Source organism: Diaporthe amygdali (assembly GCF_026229845.1).
Source record: "Diaporthe amygdali strain CAA958 chromosome Unknown NODE_14_length_1008325_cov_65_372321, whole genome shotgun sequence".
Classification (NCBI taxonomy): Eukaryota; Fungi; Ascomycota; class Sordariomycetes; order Diaporthales; family Diaporthaceae; genus Diaporthe; species Diaporthe amygdali.
The window spans coordinates 82,317-103,256 of NW_026517034.1; the positions used below are offsets into that span (position 1 = coordinate 82,317).

At 55.4% G+C, this 20,940-nt stretch overlaps 5 protein-coding genes across 5 annotated transcripts; 2 read left to right on the forward strand and 3 right to left on the reverse strand.

Annotated features, from left to right (window-relative positions):
• Window positions 1-472: 472 nt before the first annotated feature.
• Window positions 473-2,692, forward strand: J7T55_003328 (NDT80/PhoG like DNA-binding family protein; the record flags this gene model as incomplete). Its single annotated transcript, XM_053143341.1, has 3 exons — window positions 473-1,329; window positions 1,392-1,757; window positions 1,876-2,692. 3 exons carry the CDS (start codon window positions 473-475, stop codon window positions 2,690-2,692), a joined length of 2,040 nt encoding a protein of 679 aa, XP_052993580.1.
• A 2,786-nt stretch (window positions 2,693-5,478) lies between these two features.
• Window positions 5,479-7,945, forward strand: J7T55_003329 (dolichyldiphosphatase; the record flags this gene model as incomplete). The annotated part of the gene is made up of 5 exons (XM_053143342.1): window positions 5,479-5,504; window positions 5,588-6,421; window positions 6,554-6,606; window positions 6,742-6,908; window positions 7,097-7,945. The coding sequence occupies 5 exons, from the start codon at window positions 5,479-5,481 to the stop codon at window positions 7,943-7,945; spliced, it is 1,929 nt and encodes a 642-aa protein (XP_052993581.1).
• A 610-nt stretch (window positions 7,946-8,555) lies between these two features.
• J7T55_003330 (uncharacterized protein) lies at window positions 8,556-10,641 on the reverse strand (the record flags this gene model as incomplete). The annotated part of the gene is made up of 3 exons (XM_053143343.1): window positions 8,556-9,677; window positions 9,733-10,106; window positions 10,167-10,641. 3 exons carry the CDS (start codon window positions 10,639-10,641, stop codon window positions 8,556-8,558), a joined length of 1,971 nt encoding a protein of 656 aa, XP_052993582.1.
• A 6,796-nt stretch (window positions 10,642-17,437) lies between these two features.
• Window positions 17,438-18,475, reverse strand: J7T55_003331 (emopamil binding protein; the record flags this gene model as incomplete). The annotated part of the gene is made up of 4 exons (XM_053143344.1): window positions 17,438-17,640; window positions 17,733-17,868; window positions 17,971-18,157; window positions 18,258-18,475. The coding sequence occupies 4 exons, from the start codon at window positions 18,473-18,475 to the stop codon at window positions 17,438-17,440; spliced, it is 744 nt and encodes a 247-aa protein (XP_052993583.1).
• Window positions 18,476-19,125: 650 nt separating this feature from the next.
• Window positions 19,126-19,459, reverse strand: J7T55_003332 (uncharacterized protein; the record flags this gene model as incomplete). The annotated part of the gene is made up of 3 exons (XM_053143345.1): window positions 19,126-19,219; window positions 19,273-19,357; window positions 19,423-19,459. 3 exons carry the CDS (start codon window positions 19,457-19,459, stop codon window positions 19,126-19,128), a joined length of 216 nt encoding a protein of 71 aa, XP_052993584.1.
• Window positions 19,460-20,940: the final 1,481 nt, after the last annotated feature.

Below are 20,940 nucleotides of genomic sequence, written 5' to 3' on the forward strand. Positions count from 1 at the left end.
TGCCCTTCGAGAGTTGCCCCATCGACCCTGATCCAACCCCAGGATAGTGTGCCAGTGGCTCTCATAAAACGTCCCCCACCGCATCTACCGTATCATTTCATACAAGTACCACTTGCCCTGCAACCCTACGTTCATCGTTCACTCGATTCTAACTTCATCTTCGTTTCGTCTGTTGAGCCCGTTCAACTTCTTCCTGTTTCAGTAGCTGGCTGAGCGCAGTCACGGATCTGGAACCCATCAGTCATTGACCCCGACGGCCTGGAAGGGTCACAACGGGTGCTTTGGCCGTGTTGCTCGAGTTGGCATCTATTCGAACTTAACTGGCCACCAGCCGGAGCGACGAGCATTTGAACGACGTGCTTTGATCCTCCGTCGTAACCACAGCGTTGATTTCTGGTCAAGAAAGGAAAGACTCTAGCAATTTTTCTGGGCGAGATATGTTCCCATGTGCACCGCAACATACGCAGTTACCATGGCAGAGTTGAAGGAGCCGGCGCACAACAGCCTCTGGTACGCCAGCCCGGTGCAGATGCCGTCGAGTCGTTCCGGTCACGGCGTGGACGCAGGGCTTTCGAATCCAACTTCAGCATCACCTCATTCAGCACGACCGAGACAAGGTGGCTGGGGCAGCGTGGACCACCACCAGCAGTATCCCTCGTACAGCCGCTATTCCCAGGACGACACAAACGACCCGTACGAGAGGCATCAACACCCCTCTTTGTCGAGTCATCAGAGTTTTCCAAACCTCAAACGGCCATACTCGGCAACAGAGCAACCTCCATACCAGGAGATCGTCCAGGACCTGCGAGACGATGGCTCAAAGCTCGGCGTTGGACACGACCACAAGCTGCTCTCGTTCAGGAAAGTCCCGGACAAGCATACAATCCTCGACCACCATGGTCGCATGCAACAGTTGGAGCTGACTGCTCAACTACATGGCATGTTCTTTCTCTCTGAGATGCCAGCGACCAACAACGACGGATCCGTCATGCAACCGGAGCTCACTTGTTACCGGCGAAACCTTTTCCAGGTCAGCGGATCGCTGATCACCCCAAGGGGACAAATGTCTGTCATTACGGAGACTGGGGAGACAGCACCAGTGAGCAGTACAGAGGTGACCATTTCATCGATTGAGTCGGTTGATGGTCATCCTGTTCGACTGATCGTCATTCCGTGGAAAACCCCTCCACCGAACTCGCCGGAGGTATCCCAAGCGCCCGATCAAGAGCCATCATCGCTACCATTGATTCCATTCCAGGACGATGGTTCAGACGCGGACGGAGAATACGCAGTCTACCCCATCGGATGGAGGCGTCTGCAGTTCCGAATGTAAGCAACCCGCCGAGAAGACAATTCACTCCGAGACGAATGACTGACATGGGCTTTGATAGCGCGACGGCCAACAACGGCAGGAGGAAGGAGCTCCAGCAGCATTTTGTGGTTCACCTGAAAGTCATGGGGACGCTGGCCAACGGATCCAAAGTTGTGCTGACGGAAGCTGCGACCGCACCAATCGTGGTGCGAGGACGAAGCCCACGCAATTTCCAAGCGAGAAAGGAGATCCCACTCCTGGGGTCCAGCGCTGGGTCCCGAGGCCAGGCTCTTGTGGAGACTGGGCTGGGCATTGTTGCTGGACCTCTGGCGATCAAGCCTCAAGAGGTGAAGGCGAGGCCACTCAACATGGAGCTGCCGCGGACAGCATTTACGTTCAACGCACCCAAGCTGCCGGCGAGCCCTATGGCTAGTATGCGATCGAAGTAAGTGTAGCGATCTCTTAGGCCTGCTCGAGGAACTGCCTCCCCACACACTTGATAATGGCCCCTCGACATGCGCTGGTGAACCTCGTTTGTGGAACTTTGTGCTAACCGCGTATAGCTCTTACCCGACAACATGGAACCCATCGATGCCATCTTCAGGGCCGGGAAATTATCCAGCAACAACGATAGCGTCCGATCCGTACCAGAAGATGCCTCTCTCAGGGACTTCGGCATACTCGGCCGAGCCACAAGACATGCAGTCTCATATGCCCACCTCGATGCCTTCCATGCAGCTGTCGATGGTTTCAAGCGACCAACCGGGGCAGCAGCAGCAACAACAACAATCAGCGACATCTCAAGTTCCGCCAATAAGGACACAGTACGCTTCCTACGTCCAGAGCTCCAATGCTCCTCCGCCGCTTTCCGTTTCTTCGACCGCGAACAGCAGCCTGAGCGTACCAAGATATGTGGACGACAGCAACCCGCGACCTACTAAGAGCCCTCGGCATCCCAGCCACCCTTCCATTCACGCTGGGTCGATATCGAGCACAGAGTCATCTGGTGAATACAGATACGGACCCCCCTATAGCGCCATGAGCACCAACTCGGCCGAAATCAGCCCCCAGACTTCTCAACACGCCTCATATTCAACGGGGCATGGTGCCGGAGGGCACGAGAGCAGCGCTGGGGCCAGTGCTCAGTCCTCAAGCACCATTCCGCCACCTAGGGACTATTTCCCGCCGTCAACATCGTGGACGACGACTGCGGGTGAATCAAACGCGCCTACATACACGAACGGGGACCATCGGTCTTCCTACCCCTACTCGACAGATCAGTACAAGACTGCGGGAGGTGTGAAGAGCGATCCGCACGCCCCTCCTCCGCCTGTCTATCCTGGCCAGGCGATGAGCCATTACTCGTGGAATACTTCTTGATCGCACTATAGTGTGAAGGTTCCGGGAACAATCGGGGTGGTATCTGGGACCTTTGGGGTCCGAGGGTCGCCTCATGACGAGTTTGAAATGCATGCCAAGAACATCGAATCCGAATCGACAGCATAACAGCAGCCCCAATACCAGCCGCGTTTCTTCCGACCGTCCCCGAGCCACGAGTGCGATATACCCCCCTAAACGATGCGATTTCTTCCCGTCCCTACCGACCGAAATTTTATGTACAATCACCATGGGGTGGCCTTGTCCGAACTGATAATGGATGGTTTAATGCGTATGGAAAACTTTCAGGCGCGCGACGAGGGGAGGCAGGAGTTTGGGAAGCATTTCAAGATTGACGCGTTCTATTTTTATTTTTACTGTTGTGCGACCTTCATGTCCGTTGTTTTCACGCCCACATACCTCTTTTGCTCTTTCAATTCTATCGCCCAATACCGATACCAATTTTCTGTTGTCGAAATCGATCGAAACCTCACTTCTTTCACACAACGGCCCTCAAAGGAGCCGGGGGACGGGGGAGTTGAGGAGACGAAAACACATATGCGTACACTCTCACGCACACGCCACCCAAAAAAAATCACCACACGGAGTTGCATATTCTTCGGACTCGGGAGCAAATAAGGGACGACACGGTCTCATGTGGGCCAAGTTGGCATGATTCATATGCATGTGTTCAAATACCCTATGATAGAGAGGGCAACGGGGCGGCAGGCTGAGGAGGGGTGGAGTGGCTTCTTGCTTTTTTACAAATTATTCTGTTTCTCGCTATTTGGGAGGGGAATTCCAGTTTCTCGCCTCGTTTTTATATACAACATGTTTTTGATCTTTCTTGGGCTCGAACATTTGTCTTTTTATTATTCATCTTTACCTGTCCAGGGGCTGGCTGCGCTTGCATTTCTTGTTTCTCACCTGGACCCAGGAGAGGGCAGAGAGAGGACGGGGGAAATGGGAGGAGGCGCCGAGAGAAGGGCGGGCCTGGTCTCTGGGACAGTGTGTATGTGTACGAACGTTGCTGGGGCTGTTGGGGAGGCTGAAGACTGCTTTGATAAATCATATCATACCTCTCTTGCTACGCCTGCAGAGGGGGACAGACAGAGAGGGAGGCAAACTTTTACAAAAATGAACCGAATAATACCACTTCCACCACATCTTGTCTCGAATTCATCTACCGTGACGCGTTCTGAAGCGGCATTCCGGCCAAGATACCCACCCGTCCATCGTCCTCCCGCACAGGGCTCGGATGATCTCGTACTGTCACAGGACCCAAGCGCGCGTCGGCCCCTATGGAAACCGTAGCATCGAAGACGCGGACAAGCTTCGGCCCCGGGTGTGCAATCCGCTGCGATGTGTGCAGCTGCTACGTGTGACAGAGCCCCCAGTGGGGGGGGGGCGGTCAAACAGAGAAGTTCCTCAGGAAATATCGAGTCCGAAAAAACAGTGGGCCGGACAAGAGAGGCAGACAGACAGGCAGAACAGGGCCAAGAGACAAGATACATGCAGAGGCAGGCAGGCAGGCAGACTCTAGGTACCTTGTGTGATGATACACTTTCCCGTGATCCCGGGGCACATGGCACAGTAGCAGGCGGAGAATTTTCACCCCAGGTGACGGCCGGATGACCTGCAGGAGAGCGACGAACCCACGGCCTTTCCCTTCTTTTCCCCTTTCGTTCCTTCCTTCCTCTTCGTTTTCTTTCATGCTCGAGCGGCCCGGTCAAACCGTCTGTGTTCATCTGATGGGCACAGGGGTGGGGTGAGGTGGACGGGGGTGGACTGAGCGATGCGAGTAATTTCTGGCCACCGGGCTTTCCAGAGAGAGAAGAGAGTTACACGATACCGTTTTGTTTTGGAGACTGTCAGAGATGGGATGAGGGGGTCGGGGTGGGTGCGGAGTGGCGTGCCATCTTGTCTGTGTGGATGTCTACAGTCACTGTATACCTTCTGTTCTGGTTGGGGAGGGCCACCGCAAGACCGTGCAGGGGAGGGCAGGCCGTCGTCTTGGAACGTTTCCTGCTGCTACTGCTGTGTGACTGCCACCTGAAGGGGCACATAAGGTTCGTATGACAAGGTGTCAAAGCGAGTTAAGGCCCGTGGTTGGATGTGAGGTGCGACGCCAGGCGGAGGATGGAGGTAGGCCGAACAGAAATGAGAGAGCGAGACGATGATACGCGTTGGCTGAGGGCGGCCGCCGTTTCCAAGAGTGCGGTACTTGGGAGGTAATCGCACGAAGCTGTCATGGGGAGGAGGGGATGGGGGGGTTGCAGATGGCAATGCTACGATGACTGAGTGGAAGGCTGTCCATGTTTTGTTCTGAACCTTGCAGGTCTGGTGCTTCTAAGTTTCGAGGGAGGAGGTGCTTTGATAGTCCCCAACGGGTACAGTGACAAAGAGGTACGCGGAAGTTGTCCCAGCTGGCGACCAGCTGGACCAGCTGGCGGTGAGAGTCGCTTACATAATGATCGTGAAAGTGCATGGAAGATACCTCGAGCGCTCGCCTGGCCGGCTCCGCGATCCCCTCGACAACTTATTGGCGACCTAACACTCCCTGCATGACATGGATCAAGCATTCAGACTCAGCAGCCCACCGACACTGAGATTACAACTTCGTACCCATACGAGATAAATGCTTGCACAATACAACGGACCAAACGTCCGACATATCACTGCCCGAATTTGTGTTGCCTCCGCGAGCGCCTTGAAATCCTGGACTTTTAGCCTCTCTCTATTGCAATAATATCATCACACTATCGTGTGGGGCTGCAACGATCGTGGCCATGTTCGAGATTCCCAACGCCAAGCGGTAAGGCACGCCGGCATATCCTGAAGACGTGCAATACGCGGGAGATTACACGAAACAGTTTGACTGACAGGCCGCAATCTTAGGGTGAGGCGCGATGAACTCTACGGCTCATCCTCGGAAGGTGAGGACCACAGCGAGCATGGCGTCGAGGACGCAGAGGAACGGGCCAGGCTGAACGAGCGGCTGTCGAGCCTGCTGGGTCTGGACCTTTCCGCCCCGGAGCCGGCCCCCGAGCAGAGGCCGGACGCGGCCGATGCGCAAGGGCACGATGGTCCAGAAGGCGACGAGGGCACCCACGAGGAGGAGGAGTTTGAGTTTCGGCTGTTCTCAACCTCGGCCAAGACCGCTGCGCCAGGAAAGGTGGTGCTGAGTGCTTCAGATGACGAAGATGCGGCCAACGGAGAGGGTGCTTTTGTGCAGTCCTCACGGCCGGAGAGTTACTACCTAGCTGGTGAAGCCACGCCTGAGCAGCTGGAGAGGTACCATTACGCGGCGGTCACGGCCGAGGACATCGCCGCGGGCGCGAGCAGACGGGCGTGGGGCTTGGAGAGGCCATGGCGGGTTGTCAAGATCTCGCTGTCATCAAGGAAATCTCCATCCGGCTCGGGTCTTGTGGCTGGGACCACGAAAGCCAGTGGCGATGCAGAGGATGGGGCAAAGAGGAAGAGGCCGGGCAAGAAACGGAGAATAGCTACGAGGATCAAGGCCAGGGCTGAGAAAGAGCGGCGAGAGGCCGCGAAGGCCAAGAAGGAGGCGGAGGAGAAGCAGAAGATTTCCAAGGAGGAGCATCTTGCAGAGAAGAAGAAGAGGCTGAACCGGGAGAAGAAGCTGAAGCGAAGGGCTAAGGAAAAGGAGAAGAAGCTGGTGGGCGGAGGGACGCAGCCAGCATCCGAAGCACCCAGCTCTCCAAGCTCGGAGTAGGTGATAATGTCCCTACCACGACATGCAACACCAGAGGCATCTGATACATGGTCTCTGAGCTTGACATGTCTTGTGTTTGGCCTCTCTATCCCCGTGGCAGTGACTGACTGACTGATGGTGATTTGGAGGCGCCTCTATGCTATAGACGCAAGCCACAAACTGGTCCGTGCACCCGCCACACGTGGCACCTCTCCAGTTTAGACTTTTGGCTCCATATGACGGCGACGTTTCGAATTCCCAGAGCCTAATTTGGGAATTGCTTCCTGTTCCTGGTGCAACCGCAGATGGGCTCTAGAATACGGTCGTCACACCGCAGCATTTCTATCCCGATCCCGACTCCTGACTCCTGGCCGTATCCTGCCTTTGCCGGCGAGGGCGGTGCGCTCGACGTCATTCACCCTCGGGTCTCGTGTGCTGCACATTACCTCCGCGATGGCTGACGATACCCCTCTGGCCTCGCTGTCCCTGACACATGTCTACTATGTGAGTATCCAATCGACCTACCAAGCAACCAATTGACCAGCACGTCAATTGCCTGCGGCGGATAGCTGCAGCTGCAGCAGCCTCGTTAGATGTCGAGTACAACCAGACACGCCACCACACATCCCCGAAACGAGAAAGACAATCCAGCTGACCAAACCGGCCAACCCCGTGGGGGTGGCCGACGGCAGGATCCCAACGACAACATCTCGTACCTCTGCGCCTGGCTCGCCCTCGTCCCGCAGGCCCTCTGCATCGTCTACGTGACCCTGATCTGGTCGACGCGCGAGGCCGAGGTGGCCCTCATGTTCGCGGGCCAGATGGCCTGCGAGGCCGTCAACTTCGTGCTCAAGCGGCTCATCAAGGAGGAGCGGCCGATGCGCATCCACAAGACCGGCAAGGGCTACGGCATGCCCAGCAGCCACGCCCAGTTCGTCGCCTTCTGGGCCGTCGCCATGGCCCTCTTCCTCCTCGCCAGGCACTCGCCCAGCTGGACGGACCACGGGTACCGGCCGCGGTCGGCAGCGGGAGGACCGGCTACGAACGGGCAGCAGGGTGGTGGTGGTGGTGGTGGTGCTCGTGGTAGTGGCAGTGGCAGTGGCAGGCAGGGGAGCAGCAGCAGCAGCAGCAGCAGCAGCAGCAGCAGGGTGGCGAGGACCAGCAGCTGGGGCCAGGAGTGGGTCATGGTCGAGAGCTACGCGCACCGGCCGTGGTCGTACGCGGAGCGCGCCGTCGCCGCCGTCTTCGTGCTGGGCGTCGCCGCCCTCGTCGCGTGGAGCAGGGTCTACCTCGGCTACCACACCGTCAACCAGGTCCTGGTCGGCTGCCTGGCCGGCGCCCTGTCCGCAGTGGCGTGGTACGCGGTCACGGCCGTCGTCAGGAGTACGGGCCTGCTGGCCTGGGCGCTGGAGTCGCCGGTAGCGAGGGGGCTGCGAGTCAGGGATCTTGTTGTGAGCGAGGACCTGTGTCAGGCCGGCTGGGAGAAGTGGGAGGATAGGAAGGGTGCCGCTGCTGGTCCATCGTCCAGGAAGAAAAAGTAGAGGCCGGCGAGATGATGCAGGTGTAGTATGCATGGTCAATTCGGGAGGCCGCGTGCAAAACATATTAGTTTGCAAATCACACACACATGTCACTAGGCAAATGCAGTTGTGCTCAGTGTTATGTTGTTGGTATCATGGTTTTTGATTTAGTTTCAGGCCGTGTCTCCCGACCAAGGTGGTCTCTCACAACGTGGCCACAGCTACCTAAGGTGAGCTTCAAGTGGGTTCGATCTCTGCTAAGTCTGCTTTCCAACAGCAGGACGTCCACAAAACGAATGAATGTTTCGACGCCATCAACATATGCAATGTTGCCCCCAAGGATATATCCCTCACTTTGTACATTGTACAGTGTATTTGCCATCCCCGCCCCGTGTCAATCGTAGATCGTCCCGTTGAATGCCAGTAAAGAAAAAGTTTGTGCGCCTCACGTCAAGTGAAAATAACCGCAACGCCGATGCTCATGAATCTTATCACACAATTCCAGGAACTTTTAGACAGCCTTTTGTCTAACGTCCCAGGTGGTCTTTTGTTCGTTTTTGGAGGAATGGGAAAAAAATTGTTGGTAGAAAAAGGTGAACAAAGTCCGAGAGTGGGCTAGACAGTGCGGAGTCTAGATCCAGGACTTGTTCGAAGGCACCGGTGTTGTCACCCCAGTGCCGTTTGGTCGTGGGGGTGCGTGCTTCTCGCCATTGTTGCGGGCGGCTGGGTTGCTGAAGCCTACACCCATGGGACTGGGCATTCTTGTGGTCTTAGTTGAGTTGTTCCTCTGAGGAGTATCTTGGGGAGTGTAGACAGAGGGGCTCAAAGTAATAAGCCCATCCTGGTCACTTTTGTCGCTCCTCTCGCTCTCAGACTGCTCATCGTCACTCTCAACCTTCTGAACAGGGGGGTCTTCCCGCGGTACCGGAGGCAGCGTCTTCATTCTGGCGTCCCTGGATGCTCTCCTGGTGAACAATGGTTCTGGCAAGATCTCTGGCTCCGTGTACTCAGATTCTGGCCTGACTTCATTCTGTGCCAGTGGTGAAGGGCGCAGGACTGTTTCTGGTCGGTCGCTATCCTGTGCATCGCTGATCCTAGCGGGCTGGAAGTCATCCACATTGGAGAAGCGAATGCCGATTTGGACAGTGGCCGAAGAGACGATTGACGAATCTCTCTTGTGGCCCCGTCCGAGCCAAGGCTTCACAATTGGTGGTGGTCTGAAAGTGTCTCTCAGCGGTTTTGATGCAGCAGGTGCGTATGTCGTTGCGGGCAGGACCGCGGCGGGGGCGAAGGGGTTGTTTGGGAATAAAGAATAGGATTGTTTTCGCATGTGAGATGGAGATGTCTCGGAAGGTGGCTGGGTGGGCTCTGGAGCTTGCGGGATGGTGACCTTCGGTCGGAAAGTTGGGCTGATGGGACTTTGTCCCTCTTCTGCGTCAACAGCGCGCAGAAGCGTCGTAATGCTGTCCGACCTAGCTCTGTCCTGGCTGGTGCCGTTGACCGGGTGCATCGCATGGGTCGAGCCACCGTCATCCTCACGTGGCTCGTGCTTGGTCTTGTGATGCTCATATTCTCCCAAGTTGTGTCCAATAGAAGCATTGTTCTGCGATCGAAGGAACAGGTGTAGACCAGCGACCATAAGACCGTTGACATTTGCCACGACAGAGGCAACCATAGATAGGTTAAGCGATTGAAAAATGTTCTTCTTCTGGTCCAGGAATGTGAGGCTGAAGAAGAATGGAATAATAAAACCCTGATGATGTTGTCAGTCATTTGAACTTAACAAGCTTCATATGTCGATCACTTACGTTCGAAATGAAACCGAGGATCAGGTAGTAGATCATCCTCGAAGCTGCCATTCTCTCGGTGGGGTCGACCATGCGACTTTTGCTCAATCTCACGAATATCGTGATAATGACAGCGAGAAGCACGACGGAGACACCCAGATAAATCGCAAAAATTCCTTTGGCGTAAGGCTTGACAATCCACAGCAGGGACGCAAAGCAGAAATCGGGAGCTCGGCTGATGGCCGCGACGAGGAGGGTTGCCAGCAAGAACGCTGAGACAGTGCCGAGGCAGATCGCCACAGTCCATCTTCGTCGAGGCGAGAATTGCGAACGCAGTCCACGTGCTGCCGTCTCTACTCCGAAAACAAGGTGAATGTACGGTGCGATAAAGAGAGCTGGATGCCGGCGTTAGCCTTCGTCTGGATCCCCAATATGATGGCAGCAATTGATCTTACCAGGTAAAAGAAATATCGAAACAACGGTGCAGCCCCTGCTCAGCAGGGCTGACAGGCCAATCGACTGGGCGGCGGCAAAAATGATGCTCTGAATGGTGATGCCCAGAGACAGCACGAGTGGGTATACTTCGACGGTGTTGATGAAGAAGAGGCCCGATGGTCTAGGAAAAGTCAGCACCGAAGTCGTCTCCATCTCAGACTGCCAGACTAACGCATCGGATGATCTCCTAATAGCCCTCCTCTTGTATGCGTAGCAACCGTAGATGATACCCAGAGCCGTTGCCAAAGCCGCCAGAGCGTTGAAGGAAGCGAGTATGATGGTCGACGTCCGGATCGACTTTGATGCGGCGAACTTGAAGCTGTTCGAGATAGCCTGTTGGGAGGCTTCTTTCGTCGCATTGAAGGTCGAGGCCCCGTCAGCAGCGCCGCTCGCATCGGCGGACGAGTAAAACCCTCCGTACAGCGAGGCGTCCATGATGTCGGTGTACCAGAGCCGGCTCGAAGTTTAGAGATTGTTGTACCTCCAAGAGGTGGGTTGATGGCGTCGAGCCGCGCGGATCTCCCCCGTCGTTCGTCAAGTCATCGATACGAATAATGAATGTTTGGATACACGATGGTATGGGTGGATGGAGAGGATAGAATGGGACATCAAACAATAGTAGGGGAGGAAAAAGAACATATGCTAAGGTGTCGAGCCAAAGAGAAGTGGATTTGCCATGCAGGGGTGTAGTTCCCGCACCTCCAGGGCTCTACTACGGCGAACGAGACGAAACAGACCCTGACCTGTTGTGGGCAGTTGGAGGGATAGAAAGGCAGGGAGTGGGAGGGGATTCGCCAGTGGAGCGGGAGGGAGGCGACTGCAGCCATAAAGATAGAGATCGCATGGGTGGTCCATAAAAAGAATGATCGTGCACAGGGACGGCACGATGTGAGAGTGTGGACGAGTTGAGTTGAGCAGAGATACGTAGAGTCGAGCCCACCCTGGTCCTGGTGACGACTGACGAGGCACCCCCCGCGCGGACGACTGTGAAGCCGGGCCAGGGTGAAGAACTGGTGCGGCCACTTAGCTGCAAATGTCGTGGGCCATATGATCTCAGCAACACTGCGGACGACGGTGGAGGAGTTCGACGAGCAGGGGCCAGGCTCGGGGGGGGAGATCGATGGAAGCCGAGCTAGAACCAGAAGCAGACGCAGGACCAGGCCCAATTGCCCAACTCGTGTGCCCACCCGTGGTTGGAAGTTGGAACTAAACCTGGCCGAGCACGAGCAGCGACCCCATCCAGCCTATGATGGAGGCGAGAGGAGCAGACAAGAGGCGACAAGACGTGGCAAGGCCCGATAAGGTTCGCGAGGCAGCTGGAGGCTCCGGCCCTGACTAGGGGAGGTAGGGGACGTAGGGGACTCGATGTATCTCGCGGCCAAAAGGACGAGGGTGGCTACATGCAGGAGCCGGGGCCACGCCGAACGAGAGCATCGCTTCGGACGTCTGTGACTGCATTCTGTCATGAAGTGGCAAGGGAAAACCTGCTGTGTCGACGGGTGAGGCCGGGGTGAGAGCACAGCAAGCACAGCAGAGTGGTGGTAGTGTGAGTCAAGCATTGAGGACGGCACGAGATGAGGCAGTCATGATACACGCCTGGGGTTTCGTAGTTGTCGGAATCTTGGGACGACGTTGAATTTGAGCTTGCGGCTGCCCAGGCTAGGCCCAATGTGGCTCGGATCGAACGCAGCCGTGCTTGCTGGGCGTCAGACGTCTGACCCTGGACCCCCTTCTCCACTCCATCAGACAAGGGCAAGCATCCTTCTCTCTATCTATCCCCTCTCCTCTCCTCTGCCTCCCGATGATAGCATCCACTCACCGAACGACCGCCCACACATCCAGCCTTGCCGGCCAGACGTTCAACGCATATGCCCGGCACGGCGTCGCCTTCTCCTCATCCACCCACATGCTACCATCCCTCGCTTCTCGCCCTTGCCCTCGCCCTCGCCTAGCAATTAAGCCTAATGGCCAGCCACCCCTTGGCCATGGGCCGGCCGGGTCAGATTTCACGTGGGAAAACCCTCCGAGCCTAAGTTGACAGATGAAGAAATTTCTGGATAATATCCGCAATCCCAGGACGTATTTCGCGGCGATTCGTCATTTCTAGAACTCTCCCGATGTGCATGGGTGCTCTCTCTCACAAGAAACCCGCGGCTTCGATATCCAGAACATGCAGATCTACTAGACGAGTGCTCATGAGTCGAACATTGTGTGCTCTTGGACCCAACGGCGTGGCGATTGGCCCAAGCACCAGACCTGCAAGTGCAGCATTCTAACCCACGAAACCGGGCTATTTTCAGTCGTCTGTCGTGGCCATTCTCGACGACGTCGTCTCAAAAGGAAACCTTGCGAGGGCTTTGGCTGGACCTATGATCTAGCCACACTCGTCTGCGCCCCGAGCTCCCAGAAACACATTTCCTACCCTCCGTTCACTCGGTATAGCCATTCAGAGGTGGTATCCGCCTAGCGCAAAATAGGGTGGCAGTTTTGAGGAATATCTCCTAGCTTGACACGCCCACCTTAAAGCCCAGCCCCACCCACGCCTCGGCTGGCTGCAGGGTCCATCCCTCCGTCCGTCTCTGACGTCGAGGCCGCCCCTGTATCACAGTCCTGGAGAGGTGAACAGCGAATGGGAGCAGACATGGCAGCTTCATCGCAGGATTGAGGTAAGTGAATTGGGCACGAAAGCACACTGTCTAAGTCGAGTGACTCTTTATCGCACAGCAGCACTCCTGCTTAGGCTTCGAGCTCGCGAAGAGAGTGCTTTTGTGCGTTGATGGAATAGCCTCTCGGAAGTATTCGCAGCTGGGGAAGAAGAATAAGCATATAGCTTAGCCTCCGGCCTTCTGGGTCCAACGCCTGTCTTACTAAGTTAATATCCGCGGCACCTTTGCCGAAGTGCGTGGCCTTCCGACGACCCATAGAAGGCTTTCCCGTGCGGTCCCGTGCGGAAGACCACCTCCCACATCCCACATCCCTCATCCCACATTCCACATTTCACATTGCGCACGCTCACAACCCAGCATCGTCTCATCATCAAGTCTCCCTGTTTCTTCCTCGGCCGCAACGCCCCTTGAATGCCTCGGTCTCGGCGTGGTCATGGACTGCAGTCCGGCCCCACAGTGGCAAGCAGCAGCCGGCGAGAGCATTCTACAACATGAGATCTCAGCCTGGCTCTGGAACATTCGTCATCCGAAATGACGGGGCGGTCCACGATCTGCGCCTATCGCTGCGGACGTGGCTCGGTACCGCAGTCACTGGGCGTCATGACCGCAATCCTAGGCATCTTGGGAGCGCCTTAAAGCCTTCCCATGTCAGGGCCCTCACTTACAAAGATTTCATCGAGCAGGTTTCGATGCATCATCCTTCGTGCGCGGGGGTGCCAACCCGGCATGCCGGCCCATTGGGTTCTCGGAGAGATCTAATAGCGGGGGTGTATTAAGCCATGATCGTGGGCTGAGTCGACAATTAATCTATTGCAGACACTTCCGCTTGTCAACCGACATGAACAATGCTCCGAGCAGGAGCTTGAACGTAGCTAGTTTCGACGTCAGGTGGCTCACTGTGGGGACACCGATCGAACTCAACTCCTGCCTAGATGACTGTCCTGCCTTCCTGGCACCCAGGACAAGTCGAAGTCAATGCCGTGGTCCGAACTAGCCTCATCCCAAGCCACGCCCATAGGCCACGGGCAAGCCACCCGTCCGAAGACCATTTCGTCTGAAGACGGCTTCTCCTGTCTGCAGGGTCTCTCCGGCTTGCGTAAGGCTTTCAGTGAGGAATCACATATCGTTAGAGATTCGCCATAACTTGCCTATCTAGGCTGCACACAGTACCTGACCGTCTCACAAAGCCGGGTCAGCCTACCGCGAAGGCCAATCGCGGTACTACAATCGCGAAAGCATCAACAGCTCTCTGTCAAATGTGCGAACATCTGGGGACACCCGTTGTTTCCATATTTGATATATTTGGATTTCAGTCTTGTCATGTTCAACTTAGCCGGCGGCTGAACGGTCACTGCTGCAGATCGCGGGTCCATCAGCCGCCCAGCCGCTTGGGGGCAATCATTTCGTCTCGAATTCGGCCCGTTGAAAAGTGAATATCGCGACGAAAAAGAGGAGCAAAAAATTTGCCCAGTTTCCATCTGAAAACCGATGTGAGGGAGGGGAAGGGAAGGCGGGAGGCGATCTGCTCCATCATCATCATCAGCAGATCTGCGCATCTTCGTCTTTACTTGCCCGCCCTCAACGCTCACGGACAACACACGTGTATCTCCGCATTTTCCGTGACCTGGGTTCTCCAGAGGCCAAGCCCCGTCAAACACTCGTTCATTTGTCAGACGAGACTGCGTAGCCCAGGAGACCTGATCCCAGCCAAGGGGTGTCACAGCCCGCAAGAAGAGAGTTTGAGTGGGCGTTTCGTTTCGACTCTGAACTGGCCTAGTGCAAACCGTAACGCCTCGTCCCAGCAATATCTCGATTTTGTCTCATTGACTCCGTTTGAAATCCCCACGAGCCATTTGTGACCTCTCGTCTGTGTGGGTGCGGAGGTGGTTTCAATTAGATTGATGCATGTTCGCCCGGCCGTTGTCGTTGGTGCGGGCTGAAGCCATCACCACGTAGCTGGGCAGGGCTCGGGTGTCGAGATGGGGTTTCCAGTCAGGGTTGCCCGAACAATCCATCCCGCCAGCCACTAGCGAGGACAAGGCCTAGGAGAATATCGAAGACGGGACGAAAGCATCCCGATGGACTGCGGCTTCATCTTCGAACTCTGAGCAGGAGGCAGTGTACGCCCTTAATTTCCCACCGATGGCGCGCAGTCGTAGGCGGCCTGCCGGTCTGCCTGCCTACCTGCCTGCTACCAGCACTCAGGTAACGCCAACACCGCCCAAGCGACCGTTGCGCCGGACACTACCCAGCATCTGACCGCTATCACAGCCTCAGCCCTCTTGGTATCAGACTACCACCTTGGCCGTGCGCCGTCCCATTGCTGGGGTCAACGCCGCTATCGTGGGGGTTGCACGATTGCGTGTCGCCCTGAACTACGATTCGCGGTAGATATTCACTCAAGTTGGGACGTCCTGTGCGCCCACCTAAGCCTCCAGCATCAATGCGCGATATCAGGTTTCTCACGGCCGGCTTCAACGCCGAGGACGGCTTCCATTGGCGCCGGTAAGGTTACCTGGCAGACCGCGATGACACACGCGGCGGAAATAACCTCACCAGCGCCAATCAAGCCTCGCCTGCCAACTCAAAATAAACCCCGGCTTGCTATATCGCTTTCTTTCTTGGTCCTACGCTCACAAGATTGCTTCAGGTGGTTCTCTCAGCGCTCCCTCCAATTTGTCGGTCCGTGCCGGAGCCTGCCACAGTCCAGACGATGGTTCAGCGGCGCGTGCTGGGTGCCCGCACCTAACCTGGCTTACGACGCGCTGCGCTGGCGATGCCCATGCGTGGTGCTGGTGCTTCGCCGGGCGGCAAGTGGCCGCCGGCGACATTGTGACTGGGAAGAAGCCCCTCTCGAACACTACTCCTACTCCTCAACGGCATTGATGAGCTTGTGCTCTGATCATCTCCGGGTTGTGGGACGTTCTGTCTGGCATGTGTCTGTCTCCTTCATTTCGTGAATGGAGAAGATGGAAGCTTGAGTGTTGCGTCCCATCGCGTAATATGACCCAAACTTATTCTTCCTGGTAAGATGGCTGTGAGTCCTTCATGGACGTGAGGGGTTGTTCACCGGGCTGCCTCTCAAATCCCCCGCTGCTCCCAGTTGTAGTTACTCATCTCACGCGAGAGAAGAGGGCGCCGAGAAAGTGTGAATCTGAATAATCGAGATTTGGGGACGCAACGCTCAAGTCACCCGTCATGGGTGTCCTCCTAGGTTGGGGCCATCTGCCTGCTCAAAGCACTTGGAACATGTGCTCGTGCTGAATGCTTGGGCTCAAATGACTGTTGATATCTAGATCTGGTCTTCAAGTCTATGGGAGTTATCAAAAGCCTTCCTCGGCGAGACTACCAGAAAACTACTCTTGTGTGAAAGACATCTGTCGTCGAACTCTTGTAATGTCAGCCTCGTATCGTAGGCGACCATTCTCGTCCCGTAGATGCTCATCGCAACCTGGCACTCCAGGAAACATTATTTTGACCTCTGAAGACACTCACTCGTGATAATTGCCATCATAAAAGTGCTAGACACAAATGATAAGGTCAAAGTCTTTCTTGCTTCTCTACTGGTTGAATCGTTGGCCAATATTAACCTCTGAGTTTGACAGTAGGACCCGAGGTATTTCCTCATTTACCATTTCTTTGCGGCGTGCAAAATCTCCAGTGTAATGCTGAAGATGATCCATAGACCTGCAGTTCTCGCGTTTTCAGTGCCAACCGAGTTACACAGCCTACGACTGTTCAAATCTCGACTCCTTAAAGGTGTCCCTCCAACACCGTCATATCTTGCCTCCTTACCAGTCGGTGCAGTGAAGACATGGTGAACAGGACGAGCTGAGCCGTTCCTTGAGACTCTGCAAGAGTATTACACCCAGCAAGGAATGCGTCGGCCAACGGTCAAGCAGGTGGTTGCTTGCAGTCCCTATGTTTACGCAGAGACAGTCCTCCTTCGGCACAAGACCAGAGTAAGTCAACCGTGGCGTGGACTCCGCTTGATCAAGGCATCGTACTGCTTATGGCCGGATTCAGCCCAAGGGACCATGGTCACTTAGGAGGAAACCAAAGGGTAGAATGTGTGACGATACCACCGCCGTTCATCGAAAGTGTTGTTCACTCTCGAGCCTTTCAAGTTGGGCAATGACCCCGGGGCTCTCCTCTAGGAAGCAGGTGAAAACCTCCACTGAAACGACAGACCGAGGACATACGCGAAGAACACACAGAAGAACGCCGTCTATATTTCAATTGAAACAGCAAACTCATTGCCACGGTCAACAAGAAATAGCAAAAAAGCGTTGGTAACTGCAGTTCACTGTTCACAGAGTTAGCCAAGGTTTTCACTAACTTCAATCATCTCAATCACCGAGAGAGTAGAAGTGTATGTCCAGAACAATTCAAATTGACCGAGATTCTAGTGTAAACCTCGTGAATAATCAAAAGCGACCACACCCAGTTCAAACATCCATCCCACATCGGAGAGTAAGCCGCCGTGCAAGCCTGACACCATTTCGTTAGGTATATCCCAGGCCTGCTGCTGCTTAAGGAATTCCTGCACGCGGCTCTGAGCACCGCTACTTCGTCTTCTTGACCACCTGGACCACAGTCTGGCTCGTGAAAGCAGCGTTCACGGCATTCCAGCTGACGTAGATGGCATAGAACGGGATGAAAACCCAGAGCATGTTGAAGAAGACCAGGTACACCCAGAGATACATGAAGTTGCTGCTGTCCAGGAACTGGTTGCCGGTAAGCCACTCAGGGCAAAACGTCATGAAGCCTACAGGGAAAGACAAGTGTCAGCCGTGTCCGCCGCCCTCCCTCTTAACCCCATTGGGAGCAGGTGCCTGTGCGGTGTGGGTCAGCACTTACCTCCATACAGCTCAGCAGTCGCGATGATCACCATCAAGATGTTGGCGCGCGAATTCTTCTTGGCGATGTCGTAGCAGACCAGCACAGCCAGCGGGGCCACGACGAAGACCGTCAGGAGCTCCAGGCTCACGACAGTCTACAAACCGCGCGCTTGGTCAGCAATGTTCGTCCACGTTGCCCCCCTTAGGAAATGGAATTGTCCAAAACGACCCGAGTGTGGTGATGTCCAGGGACGTACCGTATCTGCACCAGCCCACCTCTTGTCCGCGCGCGCGTAAACCATCCACAGCTGCGCAAAGGGGTTGTCGGCGGCGGCGGCCTGCGAGCCCCAGATGCGGTCGTCATGGCCCAGGTAACCCTGCTGCGTCGAGTAGTAGCGGCCGGAGCGGAGGTCGCCGACTGTGAGGCTGTCGTAGGGTATCGAGCTGAAGAAGCACTGCTCGCGGGGTGCGGAAGTTGTTAGTGAAACTGTATAGTGCCCTGGGTGCAATTGGCCGTCTCGGTGGGTGGTAACTTGCGTGGTACAGGAAGCTTCCTTCGAGGAAGAAGTGGATTAACGCGTCGAACGCGTGCCAGATGAACAGGAATCGGTAGCTGCCCGGGGTCGATGGCGACAGGGCTTTGAGCGACGTAGCGTAGGCCACGGCCAAGATCAGGACGGTGGAGGCGAGGGACACCAGGGTGGTCTGATCGAATAGGTCCGGCGGGAGGCCAGGGTCGGCGGCTGTGGTGTTGCTGGCCATGGTGATGGTTGAGGCGTTGGTGAGCAGCTTACGAACTTGGGGTATAATTGAATTGAAGCTGTTCCGTAGAGTTTCGGCACTCAGAAGGTGATAAGTTGGACTGTCGTCGAGTCCTTGCGACAATTGTGGTCCGGTGGAACTCAGGGGAGTCGCTTCACTTCTGCCGTCCATACGAAACAGAAGACAAGGGCCGTGCGCATAGAATCCAATGCAACCTTAAATCTGCACCCAACCACTCCAGCGCTTAGGACTTGTGAGCGACACAATTGAACGTACACATTGTTCAATAGATTTTTGTCACATACGAATCTATATGATTCGGCCCAGAAACTGAGGAGCAAGCTACCGAGTAAAGCAGATAAGGTGTACACAAGAGGGGCTTAGTCGCTCGACGCAAAGGTAAAGCAACGTCAATTTCAAGCAGGAATTAACATGTCACACGCATTTGCATGCCAAAATTGTCTGTACGGATGTGTTGATTCTTCGTCTAGGAAACTGAAGTACTGCCTAGGGGGTATGTGAAGAAATCTGTCCTGCCCAACGATGTCATGCCAGACTGTCCGTCCTTAAAACTCTTCGAGTCTTTCCGAGACGCCATAATTCCAATGTCATGTCGAGGTCGTCATGATGTTGAGGTCAGGAGAAGGCCCTTAGTGGATAGCCTTCTGCTTGTTGGCCTCAGCGGAAGCATCGTGCGAGTGCTCCTTGGACTTGTCCTTCAGGGCGTCGACACCGGCCTGAGCACTGTGACATTGTTAATCATTGCCTGATGAAGGGAGTAAGTGTGAAGAGTTTACCGGTTGCCAACGCTGACGTTGGAGTCCTTGGCGACCTCCTTGTTGGCCTCCTTGGAAGCCTCGTGGGTAGTACCCTGGATCTTGTCTGGGGTGAAGGTCAGCCTCGGTGCAATGAGTGAGAGAAGGGTGTGCGAAGGAAACGAGTCGTACCCGAGACGTAGTTAGCGGTGCTCTTGATGGTATCCATGGTGATGGTTGTTGGTTTGGTTTGGAAGTTGTGGTGTTGATTGATTGTTTGTGAAGATCTTGAGTTTGAAGCTTGAGGTTGATGATGAAGGAAGAAAATCGAGAGACGAGAGTAGAGGAGTTGAGGGTCTTTAAGTAGTAGCCAGAGTCAGGGAAATGACGGGAGAGAAGGGACTAACAGCCGGAGCGTTTGTCAACATCAACAGTGACTGACGTGCCTCCCTCCTTCTCGTTTGCTTCCGGTGACAGGCAGAGCAGCTTGCCCCAGGTAAGGAAGCTAGGAGGCAAGCAGACAAGCAATCAGGCTAGTGTCTATCATGTGAAGCACGCAGCTACGTCATGGAGCCCCTTTGGTGCGCGAGAGCTGGAGGAGGGAGTTGCCGGGCAGGAGACACGAAGAGGGCCGAGCTACGTCGAGGGAGTAGCCTCATAGGGCTAGCAACCAGGGCCAGACCGTCCTCTGCTGGACTTTCCCGTCGACATGAAGCACTCTGGAGGCAGGTTGGGTTGGCGGGGCAGGGAGAGATCGTGTAAGACGTGGGGCGGCATGACCTCTGACGTAAAGAAGACGTCTGCATGTAAGGATTGTAGAGGGAGGGTGTCCATCAGATTGGCAGTGACATTGCACAAGCTTTTCGATTAGCTACGTGGGTAGGTACTCTGTGCCACCAGGCAATGAGATCCCCGCGATTTGGTTGTGGGCCACAAAGCAGGAACGAGAGGAGCGGCTGGACACGGTCTTTGACGTGCTGGGGCAAAATATGTGCGTCAGGGACCTACAGCTATAGCTAGATAGGAAGATAGTTTCCCGGTCGATCGGTGGGCTCTGTGACGCAAATATTGTGAAGGAGAGTCAACTCTCTCTACATAGTCGATAGTCTAGCATAGCACTCCACATCAAGCATTGATTCTGGTGGCTCACTATCCATGGCTGTGTCCACCAGAAAACCTGCGAGTCTTGCACCAATTCTGTGCTGTGCCATTGCGTTCGCGGCTTGTGCCGAGCTGCTCGAGCTAATCTGGCCACTGTGTATATGATTCGCATCTTATCAGATCTAGTCGCCACTCTATTTTCCCATCTCCAAATGTCCATCCTCTTTCTTCTCTCGAGGTATGACGTTACGGTGGGCATGCTGAGCACTTGCCACTAACCAATTGCGGAAAGAAGCTACCCCCTGCCCCTTGTGCGTCGCCCGCGGGCGGTTTCCCCCACCAGCGACTACCCCTGGCGGGGCAACAACCTTCATTGGCCTGGCAGTCACCTGTCAAACCTGTAATGACGTCAAGGGGCAGAGGAAAATGTCCCGCGTTCTTCAGCTCGTCAGCCCATCAATGCTCTTTGCCAGCAGAGGTAAGAGAGTCTGAGAGGCTCATCAGTCAACAAACAGTAGCCGCTAGGCCGGGAACATCAGACCAAGTGGGCCAAGGGCGGTCCGCCACATGACTGCTTCGCGCGTTCCTGCAGGCAGAGAATGCCACGAC